The sequence below is a fragment of the Penicillium crustosum genome, assembly GCF_028827405.1.
Source record: "Penicillium crustosum strain IBT 35664 chromosome Unknown utg000005l_segment0_segment0, whole genome shotgun sequence".
Taxonomy (NCBI): domain Eukaryota; kingdom Fungi; phylum Ascomycota; class Eurotiomycetes; order Eurotiales; family Aspergillaceae; genus Penicillium; species Penicillium crustosum.
Window position 1 is genome coordinate 84222 of NW_026623126.1, and position 23620 is coordinate 107841.

At 51.1% G+C, this 23620-nt stretch overlaps 8 protein-coding genes across 8 annotated transcripts; 4 read left to right on the top strand and 4 right to left on the bottom strand.

Annotated features, from left to right (window-relative positions):
- Window positions 1–1078: 1078 nt before the first annotated feature.
- Window positions 1079–2173, top strand: N7487_010723 (zinc-binding alcohol dehydrogenase family protein; the record flags this gene model as incomplete). The annotated part of the gene is made up of 1 exon (XM_056878453.1): window positions 1079–2173. One exon carries the CDS (start codon window positions 1079–1081, stop codon window positions 2171–2173), a length of 1095 nt encoding a protein of 364 aa, XP_056723772.1.
- A 2067-nt stretch (window positions 2174–4240) lies between these two features.
- Window positions 4241–6449, top strand: N7487_010724 (Zn(II)2Cys6 transcription factor domain-containing protein; the record flags this gene model as incomplete). Its single annotated transcript, XM_056878454.1, has 2 exons — window positions 4241–4300; window positions 4404–6449. 2 exons carry the CDS (start codon window positions 4241–4243, stop codon window positions 6447–6449), a joined length of 2106 nt encoding a protein of 701 aa, XP_056723773.1.
- A 945-nt stretch (window positions 6450–7394) lies between these two features.
- N7487_010725 (non-ribosomal peptide synthetase) lies at window positions 7395–11708 on the bottom strand (the record flags this gene model as incomplete). Its single annotated transcript, XM_056878455.1, has 1 exon — window positions 7395–11708. One exon carries the CDS (start codon window positions 11706–11708, stop codon window positions 7395–7397), a length of 4314 nt encoding a protein of 1437 aa, XP_056723774.1.
- Window positions 11709–13090: 1382 nt separating this feature from the next.
- On the top strand, window positions 13091–14099 carry N7487_010726 (uncharacterized protein; the record flags this gene model as incomplete). The annotated part of the gene is made up of 2 exons (XM_056878456.1): window positions 13091–13371; window positions 13421–14099. The coding sequence occupies 2 exons, from the start codon at window positions 13091–13093 to the stop codon at window positions 14097–14099; spliced, it is 960 nt and encodes a 319-aa protein (XP_056723775.1).
- Window positions 14100–15272: 1173 nt separating this feature from the next.
- On the bottom strand, window positions 15273–15880 carry aspf34 (cell wall protein PhiA; the record flags this gene model as incomplete). The annotated part of the gene is made up of 2 exons (XM_056878457.1): window positions 15273–15529; window positions 15589–15880. 2 exons carry the CDS (start codon window positions 15878–15880, stop codon window positions 15273–15275), a joined length of 549 nt encoding a protein of 182 aa, XP_056723776.1.
- Window positions 15881–16985: 1105 nt separating this feature from the next.
- Window positions 16986–18486, bottom strand: N7487_010728 (putative amino acid transporter; the record flags this gene model as incomplete). Its single annotated transcript, XM_056878458.1, has 2 exons — window positions 16986–17045; window positions 17113–18486. 2 exons carry the CDS (start codon window positions 18484–18486, stop codon window positions 16986–16988), a joined length of 1434 nt encoding a protein of 477 aa, XP_056723777.1.
- Window positions 18487–20542: 2056 nt separating this feature from the next.
- On the bottom strand, window positions 20543–22045 carry N7487_010729 (uncharacterized protein; the record flags this gene model as incomplete). The annotated part of the gene is made up of 5 exons (XM_056878459.1): window positions 20543–20658; window positions 20717–20806; window positions 20867–21109; window positions 21171–21651; window positions 21725–22045. The coding sequence occupies 5 exons, from the start codon at window positions 22043–22045 to the stop codon at window positions 20543–20545; spliced, it is 1251 nt and encodes a 416-aa protein (XP_056723778.1).
- A 547-nt stretch (window positions 22046–22592) lies between these two features.
- On the top strand, window positions 22593–23582 carry N7487_010730 (dihydrodipicolinate synthase family protein; the record flags this gene model as incomplete). The annotated part of the gene is made up of 1 exon (XM_056878460.1): window positions 22593–23582. The coding sequence occupies one exon, from the start codon at window positions 22593–22595 to the stop codon at window positions 23580–23582; it is 990 nt and encodes a 329-aa protein (XP_056723779.1).
- Between the last annotated feature and the right edge of the window lie 38 nt (window positions 23583–23620).

Below are 23620 nucleotides of genomic sequence, written 5' to 3' on the forward strand. Positions count from 1 at the left end.
GGCTAACCTTGGAACTGTCGAAATGCAAAGATACTAACCTCGCCAGATGAGCATTCACGTACAGAGTACATACGTAACGTATATATGTAGGTACGTTGGTACGCTTCAAACTACTCCGTACTTCATCAAAGGTGAGCATTGTGCAGTCTAGTGTGCCGTCTAGCGGCCAAATCCTACCCGAGTTTTGGGGCCAAATCTGACAGGGGTGTTGGGGGCTAAATCCTTCAGGATTTTTGGGGCCAAATCCGACGGTATTCAGGTGCTTACTACTCTGTACGGAGTAGTGCTGACAACATTTGAAGGTAGTGCTGACAAGGGCTGATTGTTAAACCGTGCATGAATGCATGGGAAATTAGATTGCCTCCACATCAGCGGTCCATCCATCTATTCTTCGCCCCAGTTCAACATTGGTTTCCCTAATGTCCCGATATGGATCTATTTTCCCGCCATGGATTGCCCACCTGCATGTCATCTGTGCTTGTCTTCATCAAGCTACGTCCAAATATGATTCTCATTTACAAACCCACAGAGGTACACGCACCCCTGTGTCAGCCATCTCCCCCACATAACTATTTCACTTTGGGCCATATATCCCGCCTTGGCACTATGTTTCTTTTTTGAGACCACAGCTTCATCCTTTTTCCTTGCTAACCCGTGCGGCCATCTCTTGACTTGCCATAATGGGAATGTGGACTGGTTTGCCCAGAGTAAAGTGACCCGAGTGCGACGGCCAGACGGGACGGTGACGGGAACCGAGCAAGCCAATCCTCAGGAGAGAGAAGAGCTTGCCTTTTTTCCCCATCTCAGCCCCCACTCCGAGCCACACTTGTACAAGATCGTGCTCGGTGTATATAGATCTAGCAGTGGACAACTACCGTGTGAAAAGACATGTCGATATTGTTGTGATCAAGATATTAGGTACCAGTTTAATGCTAACGCTGGTTTACGACTATAAACTATTCCCATACTTCTTTCTCTCCTCTTGCCATTTCCAATAATTCTTTTCTTTCTCTTCCTGGCCAATCAACAACAACAAGGAGAACAGCAGCAACTTCACGACTCACCACCATCCTTCACAATGACCGTCTCCATTCCCAAGATCTCCATTCCCAAGACGCAGACGGCCATCATCGCTGCTGACGAGGATGGCACTCTCCGCATCTCGCACGATGTGCCCGTAATTGAGCTAGAGCCGGATTCCGTGCTGGTCAAGACGGCCGCGCTGGCCCTCAACCCCGTCGACTCCAAGATGGCCAAGGGCTTCGCTGTGCCCAACGCCATTCTCGGCTTCGACTTTGCTGGCGTCGTTGTGGCCATTGGCACCGGTGTCACCAGGCAAGACCTCAAGGTAGGGGACCGGGTACTGGGCACTGCAGACAGCATGGACCGGAAGAGGCCTAGTGGCGGCGGCTTCTGCCAGTTCGCCTCGACTGTGGCCACCCAGGCTCTGCGTCTGCCGGATAACATGTCCTTCACCGATGCCGCTTGCATAGGCACATCACTGTCGTCTGCAGGCATTGCCCTGTTTCGCTCTATGAAGGTGCCCGGGTCATTGACCGTGCCCAACTCGGCCGCCAGTCCGCCCTACGTGCTCGTTAACGGTGGTAGCACCTCAACGGGCACTATGGCCCTACAGCTGCTCAAGTTGGCTGGCTTCCGGCCCATTGCTACCTGCTCGCCGTCGCACGAGGAGCTAGTTCTCTCCTACGGCGCCGAGAAGACATTTGACTACCGGTCCCCCGACTGCGCCAAGGACATCAAGTCTTACACCAAGAACTCCCTGGCCTACGCCATTGACTGCATCACCGTCAATTCGTCCATGAAGCTGTGCTACGAGGCCATTGGCCGTGCGGGCGGCCGTTACACGGCGCTGGACCCGTACCCCGAGGCGCAGGCCACTCGCAAGGTTGTCAAGCCCGACTGGATTCTGGGCTCCACCGTCAAGGGTCGTGGCAGTGGCTGGGTGGCCCCCTACGGGCGGGACGCCGACCCCGATGCGCGTATTTTTGCCGACGAGCTCTACGGCGGCGCCCAGAAACACCTGCTTGAGGGCAAGCTCAAGAACCACCCTGCCAAGGTCATGTCGGGCGAGTTTACCGGCATCCTGGAAGGATTGGAGATGATTCGGAGAAAGGAGGTCAGCGGTTTCAAGCTCGTTTACGAGGTGAATTAGTAGAGTCGAACTTTGGGGTATAAGCCGTTGCTCTTCTTTTCTTTTTTCTATTTGTTTTTCTTTTCTTTTTTTTTTTTTTTTTTTTTTTACGGGGCTACTCTTTCAAGGGCCTTTAGGGGAAGGGCGCTGTTTTAGGTGCTGAATGGTGATGATCTTGAGACTATATGCTAACAACAAACTTATTTAATAAGTTGGCCGTTGGGGTCGGAGGAATCTCTCGTGGCTTGAATCTTTTTCTCCATTTTTATCTGATTGATGAGCGTTGCCTTTGGTCCTTTTTTTTTTTTTGCGTTTGACAATAGTACATAGAAACAGTCAAGAAAATCAAAATCAAGCAAGTCGTGTGAATTAAGTCCTTGTACCGTTTGGTAGTATCTCAAAACGGCCAGCAATATCGTGCCGCGTCCAAGTAGAGTAGTGATACGCCACTATGAGTCCGACTCGCGAAGCAGTGCTCAGGGGGTTTGGAAGAGTCGGAGTTTCCGATTTCTTACACCTGTGCCTTAATCCAGTGTCTCAACTTGGACTAGGAGAGATGGAGTACTAAAAGCCAACTCATGTGACATATAGCCTTCTATGCCGTCTGCACTATTTTCTCTCAAGGGGATTCATGCCTTCTTGAGAGGACCCTATTCTTAGCCTTCCAAGTACCCGTATTTTCGAAGATGGTATACCCAATAACAAGCGTTGATTGACGTGTTTTCATAATTTCATTTGTCCACACAGAATCAGCTCTTATTTCTATAAGTCTTCCAAGATATCTCTCACCGGGCGACATGGCTCATCTGAGTCATCTCCCATGCCCTTTCCTTGTAATGTTGTCTGAACCCATTCTTTTGACTCTTATTGGACGGCTAGGCGAGTCTGACTAGAGGTATCCCGTCCAACGCTCGGGATATCATCGTAAGTTGACTCAGTTGCCTTGCCACAAGTGGATATATGTTCCTTCTCAACGGTGCCTGCGTTTATTGGCAATCGGAACAACAGTAACTTGTTGGTCGATCCACTTATGAAGCCGATTATATTACAATAGCGAATATGAGTTATAAAACAAGCTATCTTCGACGCTTAATTGCCGATCTGCAGTACATACCAAGGCTTGGCAGGATCAGATCCTTGGTTGGGTCCTGCAGTGCCAAGGCTTGGCAGCACCAGAACCTTGGTTCGGTCCTGCAGTGCTACGGCGGGAGTGCTGCAACACTGTAAACAGTACAAGTATGATGCAAAAATACAGTATATCACATACATAGGTAGATAAAAATATACAATTTAGTGGTTATCCCTATAAACGCGTATCTTATTGATATTTAAACAATTATACATAGTACTCTTTATTGTTTATATATAAAATCGCGTCAAACAATACGTTAGTAGTATATTCTAGAAGTATATATGAAAAGTTGAAGTAATATAGAATCTCAAGTTGAAATATATACTCCGTATATATATATAGAAAAGCCAACGCATACCTACCTACCTAGGTAGGTATGGAACATTCATTATTAAGTTTTTATGGGTCTCTATCTAAGTTAGAGAACTAACCTTGGAATGTATTTTCCTATTACATTTGAATTGCATTTGTATATTGCATTTGTATAGTCTGACGAGACTTTCTCGAATGGCAACTGTTTCCCTCACGTGGCTTGAACTCCACGTGACAAGACCGTCTTGGCTACCCGATAACAACCTGGGAATGGATCATCTTTACACATCATACCAACTTCGAAGGTTGTACTCTCCGTACCATGTACCACGATGGCTGCCTTTCCGGTTTAGCCGTCGGGCGCTAATAAATTGTGTGTGGGTGTGGATGTGTGTATTTAGACACAACGTTATTCGCCCACTTCAAATCGTCTTGTCATCTTGCTTTCTCTTTCCAGTCCTTTTTTTTTTACCATATCGTTATCCGAACTTGGCATTCACCTCATCCAGCCTTACCTTGTGTCTCCACGCGGATCGGCACGGCCCCCACTCTCTTATTCACGTACTAAGTGCGTTGGGGTTGATGCCTCTCACATTTCCCCCGCCTATCCATCCTCATCATCACCACTTGGTAGAATCGCCATTATGGTCTACTGCGGTCGTCCTTCAACAAGTTGCAACAGTTGTCGCGCCAAAAAGAGAAGAGTAAGTCATTACTGTTTGCGCCCCTTTACAAAAGACAGAAAATCATCACGGGAAAAAAGAAAACGTATGACATTTTGGCTTACATTTAACCTCAAAACAAAAGTGCGACAAAGCAGTTCCAGAATGCGGCCAATGTTGTCGCACGGGTCAGAAATGCCCCGGGTATAGAGATCCCTCAAGCCTCATCTTTCGCGACGAGAGCACCCAAGTCATCAACCGCGCCCGCTCAAAAGTCTCCAAGAGGACTTCGACGGCCACCCCAACCGACCACCTCTCGGTGGAGCGCACAGCCCCACCACAGGCACATAACCAACAACACAATACCTCCGCACCGGACTATCACGCTAGCCGCCCCTCCGATGTCGTCGACGAGACCATGCTGGACATGAGCGACGTCGATGTCGGAGCCGGGATGTTCGCCGGCGGCAGCTTCATGCCCGAGTTGATGAACTTCCACGACCCTTTCAACCCAGACGAGACTGCGCTCTTCTCCCTCCACCACGATGCCTCGCCCAGCGCCATGCTGGTATCGGGCGACGGTCCTGGATCCGCGTCTGTTCCTGCCTCCGTGTCTGGGCGTCGTTCCCGTGTCGGCGCTTCTAGCGCAGGCGGCGACGATGTGGCTCTCGATCAGTTCCCCGATGACGGCAGCAACCGCAGCGACCGCCAACGGCTAGGACACAACAACTTCACTAGTAGTCGGCCTGAGGTCATAGCGCGTCCCTTCTCCTTGCCTCTCGTCATCATCGGTCTCGATTTCTTCATCTCTCAGTACGTCGTTCGGCAGTCCGGTCCCTCCTCCGGCTTCTTCGCCTACGTTCCGGCCATGCTGGCACAAGACGACGGCGGTAATGACATGCTCGAGGGTGCCATCCTAGCTGTCGGCTTCAGTGGGCTCGCTCGCACCACTAGCCAGGCCGACCTGTTGACCCGGTCCATGATGATGTATACCCGCACCATGGAGCGTGTCAATCTCGCCCTTGCCGATCCCCAGGCCGCCCGTCGCGACAGCACCATCGTCTCTGTGCTCGTCCTCGCCCTCTACGAGTTCAGCAAGGCTTCTATCGACGGCTGGAAGCACCACATTGAGGGTGCCACTTCGCTCCTCAACCTGCGCGGCCGCTCTCAGTTCTCCACCCCGATCGGCCTGCAGATCTTCAAGGATATCTTCTCCCAGCTCCTCACCAACTGCCTGCGCTCCGGCTCCCCCATGCCCTCGAGTCTACGCATGCTGCGCATCGAGGCCGCCAACGCCATCAGCGTCTCGGATCCCTACTGGGTCGCTTGCAGCGGCATGGTCGAGCTTCTAGATCTCTACCAGCAAATTTCCCCTGGCGGCTACTCGTTCTTTCCCAACTCCTCCGGCGCCTCCTCCTCCGCTTCCGATTCCTCCAACTCCCCCTCTACTACATCCGGTTCTTCCCCCGCCTCTACCTCTATGCTCTCCGGTCCTCTCAAGGGTGCCAACACCTCCATTGAGCACCTCGAGCGCTACCTCTCACAGGCTTTCGAGATTGACTACCGCCTCGAGAGCACCTTCTCCAAGTGTCCTTCCGAGTGGCAGTTCACCGCCAAATCCAAGTCGTCCAGCAACAGCTACGACCCGAATCGCATCCAGCGCGACGGCAACCACATCTACCACGATGTCTGGATCGCCTCCGTCTGGAACAGCACGCGCGTCTGCCGCATCCTCGCCAACCACGCCATCAGCCACCTCCTCCTCCGTGGCGCTAACACTGACAGCAACTGGTTCTTCGCCAACAACTACGCCGACCGCCTACACCAAGCCACCCAGAACATCGTCCGCCTGCGCGACGAGATGCTCGCCTCCGTGCCCCAGCTCATGGGCGACGCCACTTCCCCGGCGCAGGAGTTGCAGCTACAGCAGCAGAAGCAGGAGCAACTCCGCCAACAACGGCAGGCGCAGCCGCACGAGCGCTCCGAGAATAACGCCGGCTCCGCCGTCGGTGCCTACTTTGCCTGCTGGGTTCTCCTCACTGTGGGCTGCATGCATAACCTCAGCCACGAGACCCGTGCGTGGACTGCCGCCCAGTTGCGCAGAATCAGCAGCCAAGCAGGTCTTGCGCAGGCAGACGACTTTGCCAACTTTGTTGAATCAAGCAACATCCGTCCACCATTGAGTGGATAGTATGGATAGTATGGAAGCATCATTTAAATGTAGATATTTTCATACGGCGATAAACTGCACATAGAGCATACACCGTACATATAGGGATACACAAGTATAGATCCTTTCACAAATCAAAAGTGAAACTAAAACGGCTCCTCTGGAAGAGTTTTTCAAGTGTTTGTGCAAATGTCCCAGTCTCACAAGTTGTAGTCTCGCTTATTGGGGGGAACTTTTGGTTAGATAGCATCCCTACACGCGTACAAAAAGGAAAAGACGTGTTTATAACATGAGTAAGTACTATGTAGTGGCACCTGGGGATTGCGCCGTAATTCACAGTTGACAAAAGAGGCATACATATTTAGTATTAAGACACATCTGTGGATATTTGTATCATCTAGTATCTCATCTACCTAATTAGGTAGTATCGGGGGAAGGCCAATTGATGTACGAAATGGATCGAGTCTATCTGTTGATATCACTATGATGAATAACATCAATATCAATCGAAGAAACTTGCCCAAGGTCCACAAGAGGCATTGCAATCGTGCATAGGTAAAATAAATCGGAACGGGGTGGTGGTGGTGCTGCAGTTGCTTGGTTTATGGTAAGTCGCTGCACCACTTGCGTTGTTGGACGAATTATTGCAATAAACAGCACATTGGTGCATTGACTACGGAGTAAATAATTCAAAATAAACTTATAGTACGCAATGCACAACAGCACTTTGAACTCTTCAGGTAAAATTGAATGGCGTAGATCTAATTGAACTACCTAGGTAGAAATGAAGCAAGCTAATGGTCGCAACCATGATAAATTGACAAGACACAGAAAATAACAAAAAGAAGCATCATCACCGAAAAAAAGGGATAAAACAGTTGGTCCCCAAAGCCCAACATCTAAACCAAATTAATACAAGATTTCGAAGCGATAGAATCATCCCAGCTCACCACTCATTATAAACATCTACTGTTGTGTTGCCTCGACAAGTCCCACAGGGTCAAATTCCCCATCAGGGTTGTGCAAGATCTGATCGAGCGCATGGTTCAGGGTGAGTAGCAAGCCCTGGGCCCACTCCTGGGTCATGAACTCGTAGCCCGGCCAGCGGTTGTTGTACGTGCAGCGTAGGCGGAACTTCTCGTCCTCGCTGTCGCGCCCGGGCCAGAGCTCCATCAAGATCGGGTAGCCGTGGTTGGTCTCCTTCCAGGGAGCCTGCAGGTGCTCCTCGCGGGTGAACCCGGGCAAGGTCTCCATGCTGGTCTTGGGCAGCCCGCTGGCGTCGACATCGACCTCTTCCTTGGGGTAGGCTTGCAGGATGATCGTGTTGTCGAAGCGGCGCGTCAGTTTGGCAAAGTCGATGGTGGGGCAGGGCATCTCCGAGTACTCCAGAGACTCGATGTACTGCGTGAACAGCTCCTGGCAGATCTCGCGGTGCGTGCGCTTCTTGGGCCCGCCTTTCTCCTCATCCTTGTACGCGTCCGCGAAGACGATGCGTGTGGGGAAGACGTCTAGCATCAGGGCCACGCAACGGAGGGCCTCGGGGCTGTGGCGGCCGTGGAAGACGCTGCCAAATTGCACGTCGAGGTTGGCCGCGGAAGGCTCCTGGCCAGCGCTCTTGGCCTTGACGAGGCTCTGCGCCAGTGTCATGGCCCAGGCGCCCTGAACAATGGACATGGCCGAGGGGAACTTGTTCTTGCTGAGGGAGAAGAGCTCGTTCAAGCTGATGGAGGACTCGAGGATCTCGCAGGCGGTGTCCTGGGTGGTGCGGATCGACGTGAACTGTCCGGGAACCGTACCCTTGAGCACCGTCTGGCCAGCCTTGAAGGGAGCCACACCGGCGAGACGCCTCATCCAGTACATGCTGGTAGCAAGCCAGTCGGTGCTGTAGTGCTCCTCGACGGGGAGGCGCATGCCGACCGCAGGCAGGTTGCTGGGAGGAACGCCCTCGTACGCCTGGGCAAATGAGCAGCGTAGGAAGTCGAAACTCATGCCGTCGTAGATGAGGTGGAAGAGGGAGAAGATGAGGACGTGGTGCTTGTTGTCGGCCGAGCGCACGGACTGGACAACGGCACCAACGCGGTCCAGACGGATGTACTCCTCGGCGCTGCGCTGGGCGTTGCTGATGGTCTGCTCCCAGAGGCTATCTGGGCTGGTGTCGTACTCGTGCACGACGCTGTGTACCATAGGCAGCTGGGCACGGGGGTGCGCAGGGTTGAGGATGCACTGGGCGTAGGGGCTTAGGGGGTGTTCGACCTGCACCCAGACGGTTCGGAAGGCGTCGTGGCGCTTGGTGACGTCGAGTATGGCCTGGTTAAGGCGGGCGGCGTCGAGCTCGTCGGGTACATGGTAAACAAAGTGCTCGATGCAGGGCTTGGTGATGTTCATCTCCTCGGCCTCCTCGACGAAGACGAGCATGCGGGTCTGGACACCCGTGGCTGGCAGAACCTCCTCGATGTCCTCGCTGGCGATGCCTAGCGACTTGACGCACTGCGGACGGGCAACAGAGTTGAAGTGTCGCAGCTTGGTGGCTAGCGACATGGTCAGCAGCTCCTCCTCGTCCTCGATCTCAATGGCCTCGTCCTCGCCGGAGTCCTGGTCCAGTTCGTCCTGAGGCGACTCGCCCAGCGACTCGCCAACCTTCTTGGCCAGGTCAGCAACCACAGGGTAGGCGAACACGTCACGCAGGATGATAGTTGCATTCAGGCGCTGGTTGATGCGCGCAGCAACACGCGGGGCGCTGAGCGAGTGGCCGCCAAGGTCGAAGAAGTTGTCGGTGATGCCGACGGCATCGACGTTGAGCACACTGGAGAGCTCCTCGCACACAGCACGCTCCAGGTCTGTGCGCGGGTCCACGATCTGGCGGGAGCCCTTGGTCGCCTTGGCGAACACGCTTGCCAGTCCGGCCAGCTGCTTGCGGTCCACCTTGCCATTAGCGTTGATGGGCATCTTGTCAAGCACGGCAATGCGTGCAGGGATCATGTACTTGGGCAGCGAAGCCTGCAGCGCTGTCTTGAGCAGAGCCTCGACCACCTGGCCCTCTTGGCGGTCGAACAGATCCCTCCAAGACTCGACTGGGTTCTCGAGTCGGCCGTCGTCACCGGCGTCCTTCTGGTCCTGAGAGTCCTGCTGAGCAACGGCATCTGCGATATTACCTTGAATAGTGACAAAACTAACAAGCTCCGCCAGCTCACCCTCAGGTTGGTGCACCAGAGTTACGGCATCGCTGACAGACTCGATGCGCAGAAGAGCTTGCTCGACCTCGGGCAGCTCAATACGGTGACCACGGATCTTGACCTGGAAGTCCATACGGCCAAAGAACTCGATCATGCCGTCCGAAGGGCGGTGGCGCACTCGGTCACCGGTGCGGTAGGCGCGAACAAACTCGCCGTTGATGGCCACATGTACGAAGCGGTTCTTGTTGAGCTCCGCGTTGGTGTATCCACGGGTGAGACCGTCGCCAGTGACGATGAGCTCACCCATGACGCCAGGAGGCACGAGGCGCTGCTCCGGGTCCATGACGAAGGCGCCCGAGTTGCTGATGGCTACACCGATGGGCATGCCGTTGACACACTTCTCGTTGACCGGGACCTTGTAGATGGTGCTGAAGGTGGTATTCTCAGTGGGACCGTAGGCGTTGACGAGGTCACCCTTGATGATGCTCTTGGCCTGGGCAGCATCGCGTGGGTCGAGGCGGTCTCCGGCAGCAAAGAGTAGTTCCAGGCCGGAGAGAGCAGATGGCGCGTTGGCAAGGCACTGCTTGAGGAGAGCAGGCGTGAGCATGCAGGACCGCACGGCCTCGCGCTGCAGCACCTGTCCTAGGGTGACTGGGTCGACTACCGTCATGTAGTCGATGCAGACCAGCGTGCCGCCGTTGAGCAGCGCGGCGTAGATTTCCCACGTCGCGGCATCAAAGGCCAGATTTGCAACGTGCGCGATGTTGCCACTTGACTGTGTCTTGGAGGCCACGTTGGTCTCGCGCACCAGGCGCACGATGCCGCGGTGCTCCACTTGGACACCCTTGGGCTTGCCCGTTGACCCGGACGTGAACATGACGTATGCGAGGCTAGAAGCCGTTGGCGTCGGCAGAGCGCCAGTGAAGAGTTGACCTTGCTCGTTCAGGACCTGGGTAATGTGGCGGAAGCTCACGTCCTCGAGCTGCAGAGCGGGAGGCGTGACGCCGGCGCCGAGAAAGACGAGCTTGTCTCCCTGGACCGCGGAGAGGATGTTGTCGAGGCGGCCCACGGGAACGTTGACGTCGAGAGGCAAATAGGCCAGATTTGCCTTGAGAATTGCCAACAGGGCCACGATTGTCTCGCACGACCGCGGCGCCAGTACCGCGACCATGGTCTCTGGGGCGAGCCCGCGCTGGACCAGCCAGTGGGCGAGCTGGTCCGATTGCCGATCCAACTCCGCGTAGGTGAGCTGAGAAGATGAGTATGCATTCTTGACGGCAATGGCGTTGGGGCTGAGAGAGACCTGTCCCCGGAAGAGCTCGACGACGCTGGAGTCGCGCGGGTAATCGGTGCGCGCAATATCTGTGAGGCCCATATCGGCCAGTGTAGAGAGACCCTGGGTAAGAGGCAGTGTCGAGACGAGGGCCTGGGGTGTTTTGAGGCCATGGCCGAGGACCTCAGTGAAAACGGACTCGACGAAGCGGATGGACGAAGCGTTAAACAGATCATCGGAGAAGATGATGTGACCGCTCATGCGCTGAGCCTCCTGGATGAGATGGAATTCAATGTCAAACTTGGACGTGGCTACCGTCAAACCTTCGAGCCGTGGGCTGTTGGCATCTTCTGACGAGTGAACTGCAAATATCGTCTGAACGAGCGGGTTACGGGACCGGTCGGCGGCGGCGGGATGCAGCTCCGAGACGATCTTCTCGAAGGCGACATCCTGGTTGCTAGTGGCCGCGCTGTTGGTTTGCTGGACGCGCTGGACGAGAGCCTGGAACGAGTCCTCTGGCTCGACGGTGATGCGAAGGCATAGGAGGTTGGAGTTGCTGGGGATGGGTGTGCCAATGGTGGCATCGTCGACACCGGTGAGGCGGTAGTGCGTCGCCCTGAAAGCGGCGAGGAGCACCACAAAGGGCGTGGCCTGATGTGTTTGGCAGAAGGCCTGGAGCTCCAGGTAAAGCTGGTCATCGAGGGCGAAGTGGCGGACCTGCGCCTTGCCCGAGGAGATGGCCGACCGGGGCTTGTCGTAGAGCAGCTCGGCGGGCTGGCTTCCCTCGAGCTGCTCCAGCCAATACACGAGCTGACGCTGCTCGGTCTCGGCCATCGTGATAAATTAGTCTTTCGTTTTTTTGAGTGGTGAAAGGAAAGCAAAAGCCGGCTCAATGTTTAAATAATGAGAAGGCCAGGGCGATGGAAGGCCAAGATGATGGAACTTCAAAACATGTTCATCACCCCCAAGCAGACATCCCGTCTTGTTGTCTTTTATATAGACGGAATACCATCACGGAATACCATCACGCTGTCAGCAGTGTTCCTGGCTAGATGTCGCCCGGATCTCCACTGGGGGATTGCTACAAGTAGAAACGAGACCGTCACCCATGATCCTCCGGGCTGACATTGTCTGCATGTAGTAACGATCTTGAAGAGTGCTAGTCCCGCTGGGAAACGACACAGTAGGGTGGATAACGGAGGTGGTAGTCGACACTAGTAAGATAATAGGCTTATTACAGAAACTTCGCGTAAAGTACCTAGGTATTCCGTAGGCTGTTCAAAGGAAGATGGGAGATAGCACGTGTTCCTACTCCATAGTAGGCAACTCGTGTCAAATGGCAATTCAGCCGTCAAGCCTTAATGGATAGGAGAGGTAAGAGCGGCCTTGGACGAGAGTGGGAAATGTTACCCAAAATGGACAGCTTGGAGTCAAAACAAAAAGGAACCTAACGGTGACGGAAATGGACTAGCGCTCTCTTATAATGGCCCAATTGGGGAAATCTTGATCACCTCAAATTCGAAGATTGGAAGGTCAAATCATGTTGCCTAGGTCATTAAACTAATTAAACTAATTAAACTACTTTAATGAATTAAATAAATCAAGAGAAATCAAGGTTTAATGTTACTGCCTGATGAATTCCGTACTCCGTGCATGGCTTAAAATATACTATACTTCGTAAACGTTGTGTAGATCCAAAGCCTAGTTCCATCTCCGGCCCCACTGTGCCTTGCAATCTGTGATCTGCCGAAGGCTTGTGAGGGCTTGGGAGGGCTTAGGGGGGCTTGGGAGAGCTTGTGAGAGGTTAAAGAAGAGAGCCATAGGGCACAGGTATCCACATCATCACCCATTCACTATTCCTAATGAGGTATGCTCGATGTTAGGTAGTTGTTCCCCATGGAGATCCCCGAAACCCTAAAGTTGTCATTGAATCCCTCGTTTTGGTGTTCAAGTGCACAGCCCAAACACATTGCCATCTGTTCATCGTACAACTATTCCCACGGGAGGCCGCTCTCTTATTTTACCCCGGGACCTTTCATTTATTTTAATTTATTCTCCTATCGTTTTCTCCAAGTCAAGAGCTGGTATTCGAATGACTCCCGAGTCCCAACTCTCCCCCTATCCTTCATACTAGTTAATCTAGATTATCCATCAATCAGCCATCAGCAAGACACCTACCCGCCCATATTCGCCGCTCCGGCCCCTCTCGATCCAAGATGACCTTTAGCTATCAAGATGGTATCGCGTTGTTGCAGCTCATCGCGTTCGTGCCCTGCCTCTTCCTCGCCATTCTTTTGTGTTACCAGCAAGGAATGAAGGCCGTGGCATCATGTTGGAGATTCCTCATTATCCTCGCTTGTCTCCGAATCGCCGGCGCTGTATGCCAGCTCATCACCATCACTGATGACTCGATCAATGTTATCACCACAAAAATCACATGCGACTTGTTGGGCATCGCTCCCCTAACACTGGCTGCCGTGGGTTTGCTGCAAAGAGTGTAAGTCGCAACCTGATATCCACCTACCCGGGACTTGAGACTGACGTAGGCATGTCTGGTTCAGAAACGCCTCGATCAACAAGCTCTCCAAATGGATCTTCATCTTTGTCAGCATCGTCAGCTTGGTCGGGTTGGCCCTTGGTATCGCCGGCGCTATCAAGGCCCTCGATAGCTACACCATCCCCCGCATGCTCCAAGCCGCATTGGGCTTGTTCGTCGGCTGCTTGGGTCTCCTGCTGGCCATTATGGGGTACCTGACCATTTACCGCAACGAGTTGCCTCGCAACGAGAAGATCATCCTGTACTCAGTCCACGCCTGTGCGCCACTGCTCATCGTACGCACCATTTACGGCTGTTTGGGTGATTACACGAGTATCGCGCGGTTCAACCTTTTTGAGCCCAACCCCACTGTCAATCTCTGCATGGGCGTCCTCGAGGAGATTATTCTTATGGTGATCTGCCTCGCCGTTGGCTTTTACTGCCCCCCACCCAAGGAGCCTCAACCTGGTAAGTCTTGTCATCATTTGAACTTGATTGAATGTTTTCGTGAGGAATACACGCTGATAATTCTCAGATGCTGCCGACACGACGAATTCAGACGAGACCAACATTGTGGAGAAAGGCTCATCTCCCCCAGCGATACCCGCTCTGAGACCGTTGACACCATGAACAAGGAGAAAATGGCTGAGGAGGGACGCATGGGGACCTCGACTGCGGAGGCTGTGTAGGATCTGGCTTTCCCTTCACACGTCACAAAGCGCCTATAACTTTGCACTCTCTCGGGAGGCCTTTCGTTGCAATAATGAACTTTGGGATTGGCCATAGCAAAGAGCGCCAAGACTGCTCAATTCGGTATAGCGCACCCTCGATCTCGCGAAATTTGCTTTGCAAAGTTGGTTTTGGAGCTTACCGCCCACGTGCTTTATAATAAATAATTTCATTGGCTTAACTCCGTATCCCGCCCTTTTCTGCTGGTTTAAAACGCCCGTCCCTTAAAATAAGATTATATAATACAAAAACACCACAATTACATAACGTATTTCACTACCGAGCTGGACAAACCCCCGAGCTGGATACCCCAGAACACCATAGTAAATGCGATATATTCCGTATCTATATCTCAACAACCGTGGTCTATAGGAGCTTTTATTTTTGGCATAGTGCTTTGTAGTTGATACCTAACATACCTAGGGTATTCAGGGAGATTTAATATCTTTATGACAGCGATATATATATCTCTAGATTCTAATCACGTAATTTTCGGTGATTTTTGAAATGGTAGTAAGGGAGTACTCTACCCTCTTTGAAATTGATATATATATTGCTAGCAAGTCTTATCAATAACTATTGGCAAATAGGGAAATAAATCAACATATGGCTGTTGAGGAATAAATGTGGAATATCTCGCATTTACTATGGTGTTTTCGGGTGTTCAGCTCGGGGGTTTGTCCAGCCCGGTAGTGAAATACGTTAACCCAAAGCTCACGCCTCCTCATCCCATGCCCACCCGGGCACCTGGACAAAACCCTCACTTGTTTACAAACCCCGTTAATTCGCAGGGATTTTGCTCTTGGACGATCCTTACATTTTAATGGGGTTTGACGGTACGTAGCGGGGCCATATTCCTAGTTCGATATTCAAGCCTCGAAGGATGGATAAGCTCAATAGCGAAATACTACATCCCTCAATCGAGGTAAGGAGTGACAATAAGAGCAAAGAGAGAAGAAGGATTGATTCTCTACAAACAGAGGCTGGCTAAATAGCGAGATGAAAGCCCGACAAACCAGGCATCAAAACAGCAAGACAGATGATCTGTCTTAAAAGAAGTATATGCAGACATTTTACAAGAAGTATAGATATTTGAACAAATTCACAAAATGATGCTCCCAACCTTGGAGCACCTACTGGGTGTAGCTGCAGCCATTGGGGTTCGAGGTCTCCTCGACACGAGCGGCAATGCCCACACAGTCGGTGTTGCCAGCAGGGTTGGCAACGCCAGCAGAAGCCCAGATGCTCCAGGCACCGTCAATGCTGTTAGGGCAGGCAATCAGATCGTGTCCTCCGAACTGAAGGTGGCCATCCTTCTCGGTCCAGCCCTTGCGCTCGGCGTTCTTGGGAGCGGGCTGGGCACCCGTGGTGTATCCAATCTTGCCCTGGCCTGTATTATCAAAATCAGTTATGTGCCAGCCTGGTGGTATTATGAATGTGATAACATACCCATGCCGGAGCGATCGACGTAAATTTCCTGGGGAGTGGCGGACTGATCGTAGAGGTACAGAGCACCGTCATTGATGTAGAAGGTAGCCTGCTGCTCCTTGGGACGAGCGCAACTGGCACCCTGACTGGGCAGACCAGCGAAGATGCTGCTCTTAGCAGCATTGAAGGCAGAGTATTGCACGTCACTGCCAGAGTGAATAGCCACAACACCAAAAGTCTTAGACTGGGTGGAAGGGGCGGCCGAGGCAACGGCGCTGACGGAAGCAGCGATGGCGAGGTTCTTGATCTGCATATTGGCGGAGAAGGGGGAAAGCGAGAAGTTTGGGTTGAAATGTATGAACGGTTGAATAAAGAGGATTGAGAGGATTGGTAGTTGATATTTTTTGAATGCTGAAATGCTTCCCCTTCTTATACTTCCGGGGTTGGAGCGCCACTGCCATCGCCGAGGTTGATGTCTCAGCCATGGAAACTATTCTCGAAGCCAAGCATCGGAGTACATCAGACTACAGCATCGATATCCCCCGAGATTGACATCAGTGTGACTATTTTATGGGGCAATATTGCCGATCTCTCTCATTAGTGTATGGATGTCTTACATATATCCCTGAGCAGTTACTCCGTGCTCCGTATCCGTATAATATTCCCAGATGCAGATTCGTTTATTGGAATCGCTAGATCGAGTTACGAAGTACTAAGCACTTTATCGGTCATTTACGTATATGGAGAGTAAATAGTAAATAGCAATCAAAACACACTTCATATTGTTACTCTCCACATTTTGCTCATGTTTCTCCGATTTATAGTGGTACCCACGATATCCGACTCGAGGCCAATCAGCGTCTAATGACTTAACGCACCGGAGAAACATACATACCATAATAGCTGTGCACTACTCCATATTGAAACCGGATTTTCCCACTTATTTTTGGGCAGACTTGGTATTAAGGGTCGTGGGGAATCCCTCAACAACCTTGGAAGTATCTATAAATAGAACGGGAGTGGCTCACCGTTGTTCCTTCGAAATTCTTCTGCTTCCATTAATAATTTCATCCACTATAGGGGCGAAGTATGTACAAAGTTCCAAGGTATGTCGTACCATGTGTATTTCAGCATTATACGTACGGAGTAGGGTTCACCTATCTTACAAACCCCGTTTTGCATGACTTATAAATATTTAATAAGATGGATACTATATAATACATATACATAATTCGCTTCCTGCTCCAGATTCCATGATGAACCATGAAGATGCAACGCCTAGAAATGAATTTCCCATCTCGAACCAAACCAGGATTCAGGGACTAATTCCTGTACAAGCACCAGCTTGAGCACGCTCATAACTCATGTTGAGATATGCTAATAACCAGAAGAGAGAAAAAAAAAAAAAGAAATCGATCTTACTCGGGAGCAGCGCACGAGAAGACACCACCAACTTCTCCATGGTCGTACTTGATGATCTAGTTGAGCGAGTTAGCATCACAATTCCTACATGATAGACTATCCTGGGGGAAAAAAAGAACTTACAATGTCATCAATGCTGGAATAGGTTCCTCCGACAAGCACCACCATACCGATCAAGAAAACCACTGCGTTGAGGACTCCCAGCATGATGTTCTTGGGTTCGCTCCAGCTGCCTTCCCGAAGGAGCATGAACCACATCATGGCAGGGAAGTAAAAGGTGAAACCAGAGATGAAAAGAGCAGAGGAGATTGAAAGCAAGTCGTTGAAAAAGGGAATCACCTCAGCAATGATAAATGCCACAATGGTGGCGGCGGTGATCACCGCCAACCATGTCAACCATCCCATCTTGGTATTGATGAAGCGGATAGGGGAGTTGGCGAAAATGCGGCCATGAACCAAACGCCCGAATACAACGGTATTGATCGAACCACTGATGAAGATCACAGGGAGAGCAATGCCGTATGCAATGCGGCTGAGGGTGGTTCCAGCAGAGGTGAGTGCAGGGCTGGACACGTCCTGGCCAACAAAGGCATAGATCGTGGCACCGGTCACCGTGTAGATGATGATCTCGGTGATACCTAGCACCCAGATCGACTTGACAAAGTCCCGAGGAGTGTGCATTTCATCCATGAAAGAGAACTGGCACATAGCAAAACTGTAGGCGAAAACGATGTTCGTCACAGCGATAAAGGCTTCGGTAAAGCTGATGTCGTCCTTTGGCCACGCAGACCATGCGACGCCGGAGAGTCCGGCGGGTGAGTTAGTCGCCTGCACACCCGTACCGATAATTGTGATTCCAATGGCAATGATGATGGATGCAAAATCGACATAGCCCAGAATGGCCACCTCGGTGAAACTGGGCGGAATGGCGAGTAACAGCAGGAGGATGGCGGAAACCACGGCAAAAATGATCGAGCAAATGCCACTCTTGGTGATGTCCAGGAATGCGATGGTTCCCGTCAGACAGTGTGAGGCCGTGAGGAAGATTAGCTGGAGGCCCAGCATGCCATTGACTAGCTCATATCCAAAGCGACCACACCCTAACCGACGGCCCAGCAACCGACCGGCATCGGCATAGTTTGCAACCTCGGGGAACGCCAATTTGACCATTCCGACAATATAACTGGTATAGATGGCGATAAAACCGATGCCCACACAGCAAATCACACCGGGGACCATGCCTAGTGTGGCAAAGGTGGAGGGAATCGACAAACTGCCGAGTGCAATGGCTTCGACGATGAGGACAATGGTGAGTCGCTTCCAGCCGAGACGGTTGAACTTCTTGATGCCGTGGTCATAGATGTTCCTCTCAGCCTCGCTCATTTCCCCGACCATGTCCCCCTCGAACGCTGGTGGGGGAGCATATGCGGCCTTCTCGCCTTCCGTTCCCATCACCTTGTTGGTATCATGGTCGTTAGAGATGTTTTCGAGGCCCATGATGATGATGTTGGGAGGTGAGGCTAGTCTGCCAGGCGGAAACGGAAGGGAGGGAAGCAGGTGTATAAGAAGGTAAATTTCTCACACTTCGAATGCGGGCACTATCAGGAGGCAAAGCAGAATTTCCATGACAAACAAAATTTTGTGAGATCTGCTTGGCTGCTCCAACACGTGGAGTACGACGCTGATCCACTTTACATTGATCGGCTACCCAACAAGATCACCGGAAACAAGGTAAAAGTGGGTGGAAGTGGAATGACAGTGGAGTTTTAGGGCGAAGCGCACCACCAGCGCACCACCAACGCCCCATTTTAGTGTCCATTGTGCGATAAGAAGGTTCGGAACGTTAGGTAAAAGAAATGCAACATTGGTGTAATGCGTAACTCGAGGGCCACCGGAGGGGCATTGGAGGGCCATGTGCTTTGACAATGACACAACTATGGAGTTATCTCCCCGCGTTATTGATTGCGGGGGAGAGAGAAAGTGGCTTCACAAATGAGTAGAGGAAATTCTATCTAAAATAAAGAATATAGAGACTGAAGAAGTTTCCAAGGGTTCTTTTCTCTAATGGCGCCACAGAAGATCCCGAGAGCCGACTTGCCAATGAAAGTCGGACCTTGTCGGCTGGGCGGACGATAAGATTTTTTTGGCGGGGTCACGTGATAGCTGCAAACAGAAAGGATATCAGATCAGACCTACTCCGTAAGGAGTACATTATCTATCCCTTTACACCCTTACAGATTATACGAACTACAAAGTTTAAAATTTCTCCGGTTGTTCTCATACCCTACTCCATACCATGCGACACAATTCCCCAACACCGAGACCAGGATCACTCTTGGGGTATATGCAAAACCTGGAGATGCGGAGCGCCACCAACGCCATTTGGCTTAGCGGCCGAGGGAAAATAGCGCAACTATTGACTTCATGATTCGTTGTCATGTCCGAAATCTGAAAGAGGATACAATAATGGGGCCTAGAGGCGGCTGGTCATCCTCATCATCGCGAGAAATTCCCCGGTTTTGACGGAGTAACTCATCTGTGGGATCCTCCCCCTCCCTTTCTACTCAATACGTAATAAACTCAATTCACCCGGCTTTCATATCAAAAACGTTATACAGTCTCCGTACTCCGTACTCTGTGCCTACTTCATGATCATTGCTTATATCAGTGCTAGTATCCGCAGACGAAGTTTCCCCTTTAGGAGAAACATACTAAAAGTGAAAGGATCATACACGGAAGCTGCGGGTCATCTTGACCCATATGCACGATCAAAGCTGAAACACGGCACACTGCGTGATTAATTGTTGGGAATCTGTTCACCCAATATGTATGTTGTACTCCGTACTGTATTCCCACTTAATATTATAGTCATATAAAAGTTCGTGCTCGTTCTGCGTTTCGCACGCGACCTCTCCCGACCGTAGCGATCTTCGTCCAGTCACCTCTGCCAGTAATCTGACGATCGTACAATCGCAATCGTCGTCAGCCCACGAGAACCTTCGTCCATTGTATTAGGCGCCTAACATAACATAATCCAGTCATTAGACGGGTAGCAAAGTGACATTAATATTTATAAATAGTGGTCCAAAGTTCAAAATTCTTCTAGCTCTATCTTCAAAGTCCTTCTGTTCCTTGCCCAGGTGTAGATGGTTAAGCCTCCGCTCTTGTTTTGAAAGACCATACATTTGACGACGGACATGGATAGCTTGTATCTCCTCACCTTGCTAACATGCTGGATACTCAGTTAGACACCCGATCACTCCACAGGCAATACCGTCGTGTCGTAACACCAGGGATGATCCATCATTTCCAGGGCGCTCTAAATACATGTAAACGCCCTGATAGGCCCAAGATTAAACCCCATTTCATTAACTGGGCTACAAAAGTAAGGTTTCATGAATAAACCTCTACTATCTCGTGTCTCTTGATTCTATGCATGCAACATACGTAACCGGTCCTGCTTTTTCCTACTTTCGGTCCTGCAGTAAACCCTCTGGGCAATTGACTCAACACCAAAACCTCACTGTCACATCAATCCTCTAGCCGGTCTCGACTAGTATTCTTGTTTCAGGCACTCAGTGATTGACTTTCCGACGTAATCCACGTTTTGTTTGTTGAGACCAGCAATTGATATGCGAGAGTTGTCTGCCATGTAGATGTGATATTGCTCTGAGATCGCCATGTGTCAGTATTTCACTAAAATGGCAACTGCAACGACAGAACGAACCGCGAAGTCTTTGCACGACGCTTGGGGGCAGTCCCAGAAATCCAAACATTCCGGACTGGCGGATGAGGTGCTCCCATGAGCCAGGTGCACCTAGTCATGTTAAAAAACAAAAGATCTTGAATCGTCTATTCTCGAACATGCGGTACTTACCGGAGGAATTCAGGCTATCATACAATTTCGACCTCATGGAGCGAATGCGGCTGCTCATTGTGATCAGATCATCATGCCAAGCCTCCCTAAGGGTAGCGTCGGCTAATATGGTGCTCGCAATTTTAGCACCATAGGCTGGAGGGTTCGAAACTTCAGAACGTTGAAGCATTTCAAGCATTGACTGGGTCTTTACAGCCGCTTGTTCGGTGCTAGTTACTAGTAAAAAGCAGCCAACTCGTTCCCCTATCAAATGTGTTATTGACTATTATTCTGACCATGAACTGACCGCAACAGGGGCAGATACCATAGAGACCCATGTTTTTCGCAAATGACAGACACACTCCAGCTTCCAGGTTCGTCTCCTCGATAAATAGTCGAATGGCAAAAGCATCAATATCCACATTGCCGGAGTTGAACCCTAGATACGCGGCGTCAAAAAGTGGGAATAACTGCCTTTCTTTAAAAAGGCGCGCAAGTTCTCGCCATTGCTCCTTGCTCGGATCACATCCTGTTGGGTTATGAGCACATGCATGGATGATGAACACAGAATTGGGCTCGGCCAATTTCAATGTAGAATAATAAGAATCAATGTCCAGATCTTTGGTCTCTGGGTTGTAGTATCTAAAAGATTCGCATTGGAATCCAAGGGATGAAAACACCTGATGATGGTTTGACCAAGTCGGCTCAGGGATATATACTTTGGGAAGACGTGTTTTGCAAGCTCGTAACAACAGTCCAGCCAGGTGTAGTGCCCCCGTACCGGAAAGACTTTGGCAAGTCGCCAGCTATTTATACAATAATCAGCTTTGTTTTAAAAAAGAAAATTCAATGATGTGATGGGTATGGAGTAGCCAGTACTTTGTCCTGTTGCTTTTGAAATAGCTCTGGGCCCAGTGCTAACTTTGCAGCCTCTTTACGGAAATCTGCCAGACCGGCAATAGGGAGATATTCGTGATTCAACTCTTGGGATAGCAACTTCCGACTATTCCTGACCGAAGGGAGAACCCACGGGTTCCCATGCTCATCGCGGTACGTACCCTGGCCCAAGTTTACTTTCTTGGGAGATTGGTCTGCAATATACTGAGCAGTCAATGCAAAAATTGCATCGGGTGGGATGAAACGAGCCTGGTCAAACCAGGACTCAGTGGAAACGTTCCGGGTGACAGTTTCAGAGACCATGGTGTTAAAAACCGGTTTGATTTAAGGGAGTGACAGAGAGATTGCATGGTTAATCTCGGGGTCTTGTATAGTATTAAAGAAAACTGAATGATATCATGCTCGGGTTCCAGGCCGAGTTGCTAAATACCCCCGCACTTGCACAACTGAGATTAGAATAGTATATGCATATGTATATATATATCTCGGAAATGGGGCCGAGTCAAACAAACCCGATTCAACTAGACTAACAAACTAAAAAGAGTTCTAATTCGCTGATCGGGCGGAGGGCCCGAGAGTGGACTCATTTAGGTTGTTGATCGATGTACGAGATTGGCTTCGTCGGTTCTGACACCCGACATTGGCAGTACCATCGTCGAAACAGCGGCCAAATAGCTTAAATTAATCGGAGATATGGCCGTTTTGCCCCTCATTTTGGCCCGAGAGGGGAAATATTTCATGCGATATGGATATCTTATAAGAGTTAGTGCTAGGACTACTAGAACTCCTAAAACTACTAGATTTGTACATACTTCGACATACACTTCTATAACCTCTCCCAACCTCTACAATGGGTTCTCACACTACCGTTTCACCTCAACCTCATGTCCCCTCATCGGGAGTCTGGTGCCCTGCGGTCACTTTTTTTCACCATGACACCGACTCGTTAGATCTCGACTCTCAGTCCAAGTACTTTGCTTATCTGTCCAAAACCGGATTAGCGGGCCTAGTGATCCTGGGGACCAACTCAGAAGCTTTCCTCCTCACTCGTGAAGAGCGATCTCAGCTCATCTCAACTGCACGAGCCGCCGTTGGACCTGATTTTCCACTGATGGCCGGTGTCGGTGCACACTCCACCAAGCAGACCCTCGAGCTCGCACAGGATGCCGCTGCCGCCGGCGCCAACTACCTTCTCATCCTCCCTCCCGCATATTTCGGCAAAGCCACCAACATGAACGTGGTAAAGCGGTTCTTTTCCGAAGTGGCAGCCAAGTCGCCTCTACCAGTGGTGATATACAATTTCCCGGGGGTGTGCAACGGGGTGGACATGGACTCCGAGACGATTACCGCGATCACACGGGAGTCGGCATCTGTGCACGCTAGTGGACGGTCCAACGTGGTCGGGGTCAAGTTGACCTGTGGATCGGTGGGAAAGATCACTCGGCTGGCTGCAGCATTCAAGCCCGAAGAGTTTGCGACCTTTGGTGGGCAGTCTGATTTCCTGATTGGCGGGCTTGCTGCAGGTAGCGTTGGATGTATCGCCGCCTTTGCCAATGTCTTTCCCAAAGTGGCGGCTCGGATCTATGCGTTGTATCAGAAGGGCCAGATTAACGAGGCTGTGGAGCTCCAAAGGAAGGCGGCACTCGCAGAAAGTGCTATCAAGAGTGGGATTGCGACAACTAAGCATGCAGTAGCATGTTACTCCGCCCCGTTGGCAGGGATCCCGGATGCCGCAGATAACCTGGCCCCTCGACACCCTTACGAGGCGGTGGGCGAGGGGGCCAAAATTGCGGTCCGAGAGGTGATGGCTGAGGTCGCTGAGATCGAGAAGAGCCTGTAGTTGAGTTAAAACATGTGTTAATGAAAGTGAGCCTCAAT